Source organism: Gracilinanus agilis, chromosome 3 (genome assembly GCF_016433145.1).
Source record: "Gracilinanus agilis isolate LMUSP501 chromosome 3, AgileGrace, whole genome shotgun sequence".
Taxonomy (NCBI): domain Eukaryota; kingdom Metazoa; phylum Chordata; class Mammalia; order Didelphimorphia; family Didelphidae; genus Gracilinanus; species Gracilinanus agilis.
Window position 1 is genome coordinate 328,934,371 of NC_058132.1, and position 12,610 is coordinate 328,946,980.

At 36.6% G+C, this 12,610-nt stretch overlaps 1 protein-coding gene across 1 annotated transcript in view; it reads left to right on the forward strand.

Annotated features, from left to right (window-relative positions):
• Positions 1-12,610, forward strand: part of DZIP1L (DAZ interacting zinc finger protein 1 like) — a 63,730-nt gene that overhangs the window by 17,703 nt on the left and 33,417 nt on the right. The window contains 3 exon segments of the mRNA XM_044669149.1: positions 3,388-3,945; positions 4,269-4,332; positions 12,107-12,228. Of these exon segments, the coding sequence (XP_044525084.1) occupies positions 3,388-3,945; positions 4,269-4,332; positions 12,107-12,228 (744 nt within the window).

The following is a 12,610-nucleotide window of genomic DNA, read 5'->3' on the forward strand; positions in this document are numbered from 1 at the left end:
GGAGCCTCCCCAATCCATTTTGTAATACCTCCAAATCTTGAGGAAATTTTTCTTTACACGGAACCTGAATCTACCTCTCTAATTTCTTCCCATTGGTATAGGCTGAAATTATTTATACGTGATTTTAAAATTTAAGAGCAACTAGGTGGCACCAAAGTTAAAATATGGCTTCAGATACTTACTAATTGTGTAACCCTCGGTAAACCACTTAACTGTTTGCCTCAGTTTTTTTCAAAGATAAAGTGAGCTGGAGAAAGAAACAGCAAACCACTCTAGTATCTTTGCCAAGAAAATGCCAAATGGGGTCTCAAAGTCAAATGTGTTTGAAATGACTGAAGAATAATTACAATTTAAAGAGCATTATAAATGGATTTACATATATATCCACACACAAACATATTTATATGTGTTGTCTTCTTTGCTAATGAGTTGGGCACAGGCTCTTATTGAAGATGAGAGAATTGAGTTCCAGAAAGGATAAAGAGCTTACCCCAAATGACATAAGTTGGGTTAGAATATTCTGTCCAGTGATCAGCTTGAATGTGGCCTCTGGAAAAACTCAAAGAGCAAAATATGAATAATTGACGACTTGAAATTCTCTGGGTATCTTTGATTCTCTACAATAGGCAGGCTGTAGGTGTCCTATTACCTCTGGACGTTGCTGAATACTTAGTAACAGTCCTGTTGCTTTGTAGCTTGGTTTGTTGTTACTTTGCTTTGAGACTCAGCAGATAGGAGACTCTAGCCTTGTTCTAAACATGGTATGTATTACTGAAGCCACAGTGATTTTTAAAAATGCTATATGTGAAGAAAGAACATGAGAGAACTTATTTTTAGATAGGTTATGATGGTCTGGGTTGACTTTTCTCTTGAGGGGGAATAGGGTGGAAGAGTGGGGTTGTCTCTGTTCTGGGGGATAGAAACTAGGCTTCATTGATGGTCCTTCACAGAAAGAATGAGAAATGCTTTCATATAAATGGATAGAATTTGGATAGATGGAAAAGAGAATGAACAACATGAACCTTAAACAGTTGGGAAGTAGTGAATAGATCACTCTGGATGGGGCAGAGGGTTTAGTGCGCAAGAATAATAGAATATAAAGCTGTAAAACCTGGTAGGGGGCAGATTGTAGCTATTAGATTTGGACCTTTGGGTCGATAGGGATATGATTGGGGATGTAGACGCTAAACGATCCTCCTACTGCAAATATCAATAATAGGGAAATAGGTCTTGATCAATGACACATGTAAAACCCTGTGGAATTGCATATTGGCTACAGGAGTGGGGAGGGAAGAGGGAAGGGAAAGAACATGAATCATGTAACTATGGAAAATTTTTCTTAATTAAAAAAAAGAATTAAGATTCTTGACTTAATCTTGTAGACAATGGGGAATTATTTTTGAGTTGAGAGGCAACATGATCAAAGCAATATTTTGAGAAAAATTCATTTCATGGGACTTGAATTGGATGGGGAGAAGAAGCTATTTTAATAGTCATGCCTGAGCAAATGGTATTAGGGTAGTGACAGTATGGTTGAAGAAGAAAGTACAAATATGAGATTCATTTGAGGTAAAATTGACAAGCTTTATTGACCGTATATAGGAGGATGAGGGAGATGGTGGAGTTAAAGGTGATTTTGAAATTTTGAATCTGGGTACCTGAGAGAGTGGTATTATTGATGGAAATGGAGAAAATGAGTTGAAGAGTTAATTTTGGGAGGAAATGACAAGTTCGTTATAAAGAATTTTCAGTTTGAGATGATAATGGGATAGTTGAGTAAGAGTGCTTAACTGTCAGATAGAAATTTAGTACTTGGACTTGGAAGGGTGATCAGGATCAGGGATTTGGAAGTCATTTGTATAGATAAGATAATATTACCTAGGGTCACATAGCTAGGAAGTGTCTGAGGTCAAATTTGAACCCAGGACCTCCCATCTCTGGGCCTGACTCTCAATCCACTGAGCCACCCAGATGTCCCCAAGGATTATTGTACAGGAAAAGAGAGGTCAAATAACTTGACCAGGGTCACACAGACAGTAAATATCTAAGGCCAGATTTAAATTCAAGTCTTCTTGACTCCAGACCCAGCATCCTATAAACTGAACTGCCAGCTGCTTCTATAAGCAAATATATTGTTACCACATCTTATTGAATCGATCCTCTCAAAATTTCTAACATCCATTTCCTTCTCTCTGCTCATGCCATAACCACCTTTAGTCCAGGTCCTCCTCGTATCTTGTCCATCTTGTTATTCCAATAGCCTCCTAACTTTCAAAAAAGTGACCCATTGACATTCTGTCTTTTCCCTTTTATTTCTTCGTCACTAAATTCTTGCTTTCCTTCCACAACTTAAAAAAAAAAACCAATAACATAACTCTTGTAGGAAATAAGGATAGGAAAGCAAAACAAATCAGCATATTTGCTATTCCATTCTGTACTTTGGAACCTGAACTTTCTATTAGTAGATTCTTCATCAATGGCTATTGTAGTGATCAAAATTCTTAAGTGTTTCAAAACTGTTCTTCTTTAAAATGTTGGTCTGATTATGCCCAGTTTAGTAATATTTGGGGTATGGCTTCAAATTGCTTTCCAGAATGGCTAAACAAATGCACAGCTTGATTAATAATGTGCTTATTTTACTTCAACCTTTATAACAATGGACATTTTTCTTTTTTGTTATGTTTGCCAATTTGAAGGCTATAAGAAAGAACCTGAGCATTGTTTTAAATAGTATTTTAAATGAATGATTTGGAGCATTTTTGCAGATAGTTGTTGATAGTTTACCTCTGTTGGTACTGGCACACACATATGTACATATATGCATATATTTGTTTATTTTTATCAATTCTCTCAATATTTTGGAATATTGAAACTTTAATAGAAATTTGCTGCAGTTGTTCTGTAGAGTTTTCCTCCTAAATGTATTGATTTTTATGTAAAACTTGTTCAATTCTGTGTAATTAAAATTATCTGTTTTATTTCCTGTTTCATTCCTTTCCTTTTTTCTCATTTTATGAGTTCTCTTAATTTAAAAAAAAATCCTTACCGTCCATCTAAGAATTAATGCTATGTATTGGTTCTACAGCAGAAGAATGATAATGGCCATGCAATTGAGGCTAAATGACTTGCTTAGGGTCACACAGCTAGGAAGTGTCTGAGGCCACATTTGAACCCAGGACTTTCTATCTCTAGGCCTGGCTCTCAATCTACTGAGTCACCTCACTATCCCAGTTCTCCTAAGACTAAATAGAGCTTTTTAAGCTAGTAAGCTATAATTTTTGCATTTACCATGATCCACATTTGGATCTTAATCTAATTTGTTTCTATTTCTCTTATAAAGTATATTTTGCAAGTACATTTTACTTTATGAACTTAACTTTCTCCTAGCTTTTCTATCTGTCACCCTTGATAAGAAATCACCAGTTCCTTATGCCAGGCCTGTCAGCATCTGTGGAATATCTTGCTAACGAAGGAAGCTTTAGGAGAATGTTTCCAGGCACCTATGGGACCTCAGCTTTCAAATTCCAACCAAGGAGGGAGAGTGTGGATTGGAGGCGTTTAAGTGCTATTGATGTGGATCGGGTAGCTCAGGAGCTGGATGTGACCACCTTACAGGACCACATTACTGGTGTAACTTACTGCAATCTGGACTCTGAGAGATGTGCCTATTGTCAGCAGCCCGTGGATCCGGTGCTCCTCAAAGTTCTCAAAATGGCCCAGCTCATCATTGAGTATTTGTTGCATTCCCAAGACTACTTGAGTGCCAATATAGTTTCTTTGGAGGAGAAACTCCAGTCTACTTTGGAACAGCAGGAACAGACCAAACAGAAACTGGGCAAGCAGGCAGAGGAACTGAAGGGAGTAAAGGAGGAGAGCCGGAGGAGAAAGAAGATGCTCAGCATGCAGCAGCTTCTGATCCAGGCTGGGGCCAACAACTATCACAAGGTGAGGAGTCAGAAGCTGGAAGTATAAAAGCAGAATTGTGGATTTTTAAAGTCCTTGCTTATAAAGCTAGAAAGAAGGTTTTTGATTTTATTTCCTAGCTGTGCTACTTGAATGCTTTGGAAATACAGATGATCTTAGCACCACAGGACCATAGATCTTGAGCAAGTAACCTCAAGGCAATCTAGTCCAAACCCTTCATTTTACATATGAGGCCTGGGAAGGTTAAATGACTTGCCCAAGCTCATAGAGGTAGTAAATACTAAAGGTGGAATTGAACCAAGTTCTCTGATTCCAGAGCCAGTTAATGCTCCCCCCTCCCCCAGTCCCCACCTTGCCCCCATCACGTTGAGTTCCTAAAGAATGTACTAGCAGAAAATGTAAATTCAGGTAGTTTCTACCAAGATGGAAGAGTGTCTACCATGGCTATTGCCTAAGAACCAGCTGAATTAAGTATGGTCAGCATGTTGGCAATGTTTTCTTACACCAGATCAATGACAATGAAAAATTTCAGGGCTCTATAGAGATTTATTTTAATTAATTAATTTTAAAAACCAAGTGTATGTAACAAATTTCCACACAAGTTTTCCTAAGTGATATGATTTCCCTCTCTCCCTTCCCATCCCCCTCTTGGTGCTGGCAAGGAATCCAGTCTGGGTTATACATGTATTATCATGCCAAACATTTCTATATTGTTCATTTTTGTAAGTAAGTAATCTTATAAAACCAAAATCTCAAAACATAAACCTTCCTTCCTTCCTTCCTTCCTTCCTTCCTTCCTTCCTTCCTTCCTTCCTNGGATTATACATGTATCATTGTTCAAAAAACTATTCCTGTGTTATTCATACTTGTGTTAAAGTGATCATTTAAAGCCATAACCCCAGTCATATTCCCATCAAATCACGTGATAGATCATATGCTTTTCTTCTGCATTTCTACTCCCACAGTTCTTTCTCTGAATGTGGATAGCGTTCTTTCTCCTAAATTCCTCTGGATTGTCCTGGTTTACCGACCCTTTCAAAGCTTAGATCTTAGTGTAAAGGAGGAGGGAATAATACCTGCCTTCAAGGAGTTTATAATCAAAACTATGTAATATACAGATAATAAGATAATTAAAAATATATTAAAAAATATATTATATGTAATAAAAAATAAAATGTACTTAAAATGAATAAATAAATAACATGATAATACAACAAATAAATAATTAATAAAATTTAGAGATCAGTAAATTAATAATAAAATAATAAATAATAATAAAAATTCTATAATTAGTTTAATTAGTACTTTAAACAGCAACAAGGTGATTTCTTCAACATTCTTGTGATCTAGGTAGCGTATTATAATTCATTATTTTACAGATGAGGAAACTGAGGCTCAGAGAAATTAAATGATCTTCCATGGCCAGAGGATATCATATGGTATAGTGTAAAGAACAGTAGATTTAGAATTAGAGAATCTGAATTCAAGTCCCAACTCCACTGTTTACAAGCTATATGACCTTTGACAGATTTCAGCCTCTGTTGCTCATCTATAAAATGGAATCATACTTTTCCTCCATACCAGTGTTGTGGTGGGGAAAACGATTATATAAAGGTGAGCTGCCAAGTGTCAAGATTTGCACTCCAGTGCCCTGATTCTAAGTCCAGTGTTTAGGATACAAATGAGCATAAATAAATTTAGTGCTAACAAAGCACCCAAGTGCTGAGGGAGTAGGATTAAATGAGCAATGTAAATAGGGTGGGCAGCTGAGCCATTTTAATTAATTAATTGTTTATTTAATTTTTTAAGCCTTTTTCTCCTGTTTTAGGATTAATACTAAGTATTGTTTCCAAGGCAGAAGAGTGGCTAAGTCTAGGCAATTGGAGTTAAGTGACTTGTGCAGGGTCACATAGGTAGGAATCTGAGGTCACATTTGAACTCAGGTCCTTCTGACTCCAGGCCTGTATTTCTATCCACTATGCTACCTAGTTGCTCCTAAGCTGAGCTCTTTTTGAGTTTTGATGAGTGTCTAATAATTGAGGAGCATTTTTTAAAATTTTGAGGCTGCCTGGTGCACTGTATCCATTTATAGGAAAAATAATCTGGATCCAGGTTATAGAAGTTTAAAATGCCAAAGAGAGGAACTTTTATTTTATCCTAATAGAATGGGGAGCCACTGAAGTTTTTTGTGTAGAAGAGTGACATGGTTAAATCTGCACTTTAGGAATATCGATTTGAAAGCTTTGTGGAGGATAGATAGGAGAGGAAAGAAAATGAGTATAGGAAGCCTAGTTAGGAGGGTATTGGAATAACAAGATGGACAAGATACGAGGAGGACCTGGACTTTTAAAGGTGGTTATGGCGTGAGCAGAGAGAAGGAAATGTATGTTAGAAATTTTGAGAGGATCGATTCAATAAGATGTGGTAACAATATATTTGCTTATAGAGGCAGCTGGCAGTTCAGTTTATAGGATGCTGGGTCTGGAGTCAAGAAGACTTGAATTTAAATCTGGCCTTAGATATTTACTGTCTGTGTGACCCTGGTCAAGTTATTTGACCTCTCTTTTCCTGTAAAATGGAGATAACAATAGCACCTACTTTGCAGAGTTGTTGTGAGAATCAAAGGAGATAATATTGGCAAAGTGCTTAGAAATGGGCCAGGCATATAATGGGGTATTTATATAAATGCTTATTTCCTCTGCTTTGAATGGTAGGAGAGAGTGAAGAGTTGAGGTTAATTCTGAGGTTGCACGGCAATGTGCTTGGAAGGATGGAGATACCTTTGATAGAAATAGAGAAATCAGAAGGAGGTGAGCTTTGTTTTGGACATGTTGAGTTCAAGATCCCTATGGTTACCCAGGTGGAAAGACAGTTAGTGACATAGGGTGATGATGCTATAAAGGAGATTGAAAAAGATGACTCTGACAAGTAGGTAGAAGCCCACATCTGCTCAGGGAAGATATAGTACTCAGAAAGAGAGGGTGATCCATTGTGACATATGCTGCAGAGAGGTCAAGAAGGAGGAGTACTAAGAAAAGACCATTGAATAGAGCAAGAAAAAGATAATTAGACATTTGGAATGACTTTAATCAAGAAAGAGATCATCCATGATTCTAGATAGAGCAGGTTTGATGGGATTGTGGGGACAAGCAAGAATCTGAGAAATGAATGGGGAATAAGAACATAGAAGCAATGACAGTTTCTCTCTCTACTTACCTTCACTGACAAGGGTGGTTATGAAAGCGAGGAGAGATATGGAATGATAATTGTAGGGGATAACAAAGTAAAATAAAGTTTTTTTTTAAAGAATGGGGGAGATCTGATGTATTTGAAGTGAGCAGAGAAGAAGCAATCCAATAAAGTGAGATTTAAATTCATGGAGAGAGGGCTTGATTGAAAGGGAAAGCTCCTGAAAGAGACCCCCAAGTACCCATGGTATTTAGTTCTGTTTTGACCATTGAGGGAATTGGTCACTTTAGAAATTTTTTTCTTTAACTATAGGAGTTCTTTCCTTCTTTGGAAAATACCTTTATTAGAATAGAGTTTCTTTAGAATAACACTAATGAATTTCAGAGCTAGAAAGACTTCCTATGGTTTATCTAGTTTAACCTCTTCATTATACAGATAGGAAAATATCTCCCTTCCTATTTCCTTTTTAAAAAAATCTATCTCCCATGGATATGGAAAATCTGGGTTCAAATTCCAATTTTTTTCTACACAAGATCATATAATAATAGTTCACATTTATATAACAATTTATGTTTTTACAAAGTGCTTATCTTATTACAATCATATAAAATAGGTAATTCAAAAATTATTTTCCTCTTGACAGATAAAAAAACTGAGACTAAGAAAAGTGAAATAAGTGGGCTTTCATCACACAGCTAGTAGATGGCAGAGTCAAGACTTGAACCCAAGTCTTTTAGCTACAAGTTCAGGGTATTTTCTATTATACCAAACTGACTCTTTATATAACATGCCTTTTCTGTGTGTGGCATGATAATAGACTTCTTATTCTTGATTTGTAATGGAATATCCCTGGTATTTCAATGTTAAACTGAATCCAACCAGTTTTAAGTGAGGGATATAGAATTAGAGGATATTGAAAGGGCCTTTGAGATTATCTGCTTAAACCCATTCATTTTACAAGTGAAGAAACTGTGACTCAAGAAAGTTAAACAACCACCTTGGTACAGTGGAAAAGGCATAGTATAAACAGTTCTCATGCTTGAGGCTCCATTTATTAGCCAAGTAATCCTGAACAAGACATTTACCTGTGAGCCTTAGTTTCTTGACAAAATAGGAATAACTGTATTTCTCTTACCTTGTTTCATAGGACTGTTGTATCAAATGAAATTATGTATGAAAAGTACTTTGCAAATATTAAAACGCTATAGAAGTGTTAGGTATTATTATCATTATTATTGCTATTATCTTAAAAAAACATTACAATAATTATTCTTTCTCAAGATCATATGATGAATTTGTCAGTAGCAAAAAGAAGGTTGCAATAGTATTTTCTTTCTCTTTAGCTCTTATCATTCTTTTTACCTATGCATCTCAATATCTCAGAATTTTCTACCCACAGCCAATTACTCTAAATGGTGCTGTGGTACTTTTCAGATGAGACCAGAAGATCTTAATTCCTTTTTCTTTTTAAGTGGGTAGAATTCAGTCTCAATATATGATTACCATTATTTATGACAAAAAAAAAACCACCACTAAAGTCATATTTTGATGGTTCTCTTTGGCATGAAGTTCATCCTGGGTTCTTTAAGGCTCCGCCAAAGAAGGATCACCTGGTCAATTCTGTCAGGTTGAAAAATCTTCAAGTATGGGCTTGGCAATGAAAGTTGTGTCTGTTTCCTGAGGACTAGCCTAATGAACAGGCCTATCACCCGAAGGTTGACCATCAGGTAATAAATGTTTGAGCCACACATTTTTCATCATTTGTTTTGGTCTACTAGAAAGGGAACTGAATTTCAAGTCCAAGGACTGTAGTTTCAATTCTAGCTCAGCTGCTTACCACCTGTGTGACCTTGAGCAATAATTCTGGGCCTCAGGTGATTTATCTGTAAAATGAAAGGGTTGGACTAAATGATCTCTGGGGGCCTGTGTCTGAGTCTATGAACTTGTGAGCTATCTTCTAAGACATGGAGGAGTTGTAATCTGCAGTAGTACAAGGGAATGGTCATGATTCAAGGATCTTCTCAAGAGTTACCTCCTTCAAGAGGGCTTTCTGATTTACTCTAGTTCAGTGATTTTCAAATTATTTTTTTTAAACCCTTGTACTTCGGTGTATTGTCTCATAGGTGGAAGATTGGTAAGGGTGGGCAATGGGGGTCAAGTGACTTGCCCAGGGTCACACAGCTGGGAAGTGGCTGAGGCCAGGTTTGAACCTAGGACCTCCTGTCTCTAGGCCTGACTCTCACTCCACTGAGCTACCCAGCTGCCCTCAAATTATTTTTGCATACAACAGAGCATTGGTCTTTGCTATGAGAAAGGGGGGACTTTGAGGGGAAGGCAGGAGACTTGTGCATGTGTATATATATATATTTTTTAAATCCTTACCTTCTATTTTAGAATTGAAACTAAGTATTGTTTCCAAGGCAGATGAGTGGTAAGAGTTAGGCAGTTAGGATTAAGTGACTTGCCCAGGGTCACACAGCTAGGAAGAGTCTGAGTCCAGATTTCAACCTTGTACCTCCCCTCTCTAGACATGGCTCTCTGTCCACTGAGGCACCAAGCTGTCTCTGCATGTGAGTATTAATGGCATGACATTTGCAGAAGACTCTTGTATGAGCATGTGATTGCAAATGTAAGTTCCTGACTATGTAAGGCATACCTGAGAAAATTTAAGAATCAATGCCCAACTTGTTAATTGTCTTCCAAATCACCTTATATAGATTTGTTTTATATAATATTTTATTTACTTATCTGTGAAAATGTTGCCTTTCTCCATTAGAATGTTAATTCTTTGAAGGTAAGGACTGGCTTACTTCGCTATTTGTATCCCCAGTGTCTAACAGGTAGTGTGTGCTTAATAAAGGCTTCTGATTGATTGATAAGGAATAAGAATCCTTATTTATTTCTGTGGGACTTTCATTCAAGATCTCACCCTCTCGTGGTAAAAATCAAACATAATGGACTTCTGTACTAGCAGCAATGCAATGACCCAGGACAATTCTGAGGGATTTATAGAAAGGAACACTTTCCACATTCAGAGGAAAAACTGCAGGAGTGGAAACAGAAGAAAAACAACTGCTTGAATATATTGGCTGATTATTACTGGGGATGTAGATGCTAAACAATAACTCTAGTCCAACTATCAATAATATGGAATTAGGTCTTAATCAATGATACATATAAAACCCAGTGGAATTGTGCTTCAGCTAAGGGGGGGTGGTTAGGGAAGTTTGGGGGAGAGGGAAAGAACATGAAATATGTAACTATGGGAAAATATTCAAAATAAAAAAAATAAAAAATAAAAAAAGACAAAAAAGATCTCACCCTCTTCTCAGAATAATTCTGTGAGATTAGCATGAAAGAGAGGTCTCAGAAGGCAAGTTAAAAAAGAAAATATTACATTTTGTTTGAGAGGTGTTTAAGGTACTATCTTAGATTTAAAATGAGAATAATTGGTCAGTCAGAAGCATTTATTATTTCTTAATGTGCCTGGGACTGCGCTAAGTTCTAGAGATAAGCAAAAAACCCCAAATTTACTCTTTCTGTAATGACCTTTGATAAACACTGTGAAAATGAAGTATTTGTGAAGATTTCGAGCTCTTACAAATTTAAGATGCTTCTTTTATTCTGCACTAATTAGAAGATTCTTTCCCTAAGATATTATTTTGGCAGCATAAAAAGTGTCAAATGGAACTATATTGAGAATGCAGAATATTGTAGAAATAGAGATTAGGACCAAAAATAGTTTCATAGTAAATTAATATGCAGGATTTAAATTAAAACTATTTTGTACTGATAATGACATTTTTATAGTATCAGAAAACCATAATGAGCCTCAATATTTTAAGCATCTAATATTTCATAATATAATTATATCTTTAGAGCTGGAAGACACTTTAGAAGCTATCTAGTCCAGCCCTTTCATTTCTCTGAGGAGGATATTAAGGCCAACAGAGGTTAAATGACTTGTCTAAGGTAATATAGGTAATAAATAGCAGAGGCAGGATTTGAATCTGTTGTCCTCTGGCTCCAGAGCCAGAATCTGTTCCACTGGGTGAAGCTGAATCTAATTTATGGATGTGGTTAAATCTTTCACCAAGACAGATTATAACCCTAGCTTTGCTTTTAGTAAGTGGTCTTCATGAGTTGTCCCTGAAAAAATTCAGAAACTGGTAGCAAACCATCTGATGATGAGCCTTCTTAGATCTAGTTTGGCTAATATTCTGATTAATGACAGACAGCTGGATTGGTCTCTGGCTTTTCTAAATCAGTAGAATGTGCCAGAGCTTTTTTTTTCTTTTAATTTTATTTATTTAGTTGAGAAAATTTTCCAAGGTTACATGATTCATGTTTTTTCTCTTCCCTCCTCCCCCCACTCCCCGCCCTGTAGCCGCCATGTATTTCCATTTGGTTTTACATGTGTCATTGATCTGTGCCAGAGCTTTTGCATGACTTCTGAACCTGGTCACCTCCTTACCAGAAAAGGGCATTGGAGCAAGATTTTAGAGGAGAAATTCCTGGTGAACTATGTTTCAAAATGATCCTGTCTATTGAAATGTGGTTTGTTGTTGATAGAAAAATGAATTGTAGGCATAGATACCTGGAGGACTTAACCAGCTTTTAGAGCAAAGATTCTTATCCTGGGATCTGTGTACCTGTTTTATTTATTTCTTTGGTAATCATATGTATTTCATTTAATGCACTTAAAAGCATGATTTTGAGAAGGGGTCTGTCAGCTTTACCAAGTGACCAGTGGGGCCTATGACACAAAAAAGATGAAGAATGAATGTCCAGAAGGCATGTCTTACAAATTCAATCTTATTAAGCAACAATGAGCATCACAGGAGGCTCACAGATCTATTTAGTTCCATTAAATACACACACACACACACACACACACACACACACACACACACACACACACACACACACACTCCTTGACATTCCTTAATCACCGATTAAGCTTGGAATACCTTTGTTTGGTTGGTCTTAACAGAAAAACAGAAGCAACAAATGCAACAGATGGAGGATGGAATAGAAGAACTGAAAGCAAAGCTGAAGGGGACCCAGGCCCAGCTGGAGGCTGAGAGGGAGGCTGAGAGGCAACGACAGCTTCAGGTAGGAACATGGAAGGAGTGGAATAGAGAAGGTTAAGAGGATGAGAGAAAACTTTACAAAATTCTCTGAGAATATAGATTATAGCTACACAACAAATTATAGCAATTCTGAATGGTCTTTCTAGTTCAAGGACCAAAGCTGTTCTTTTTTTTTTTTTGGTGTACATATCATTTCTATTTGTTGTGATAATCATTTGTATATGCATTACATCCTCTTATTAGATTGCAAGACCACTTAGGGTAGCATAATGATAAGTGATTTTTATATAGTGCTTTAAAGTTTGCAAAGTGTTGTAAAAACGCCATCTCATTTGATCATTAACCCCCCCCCATAAGTGTTCTAATACTATAGACATTATAATCTGCAAACCTACAGATATTCC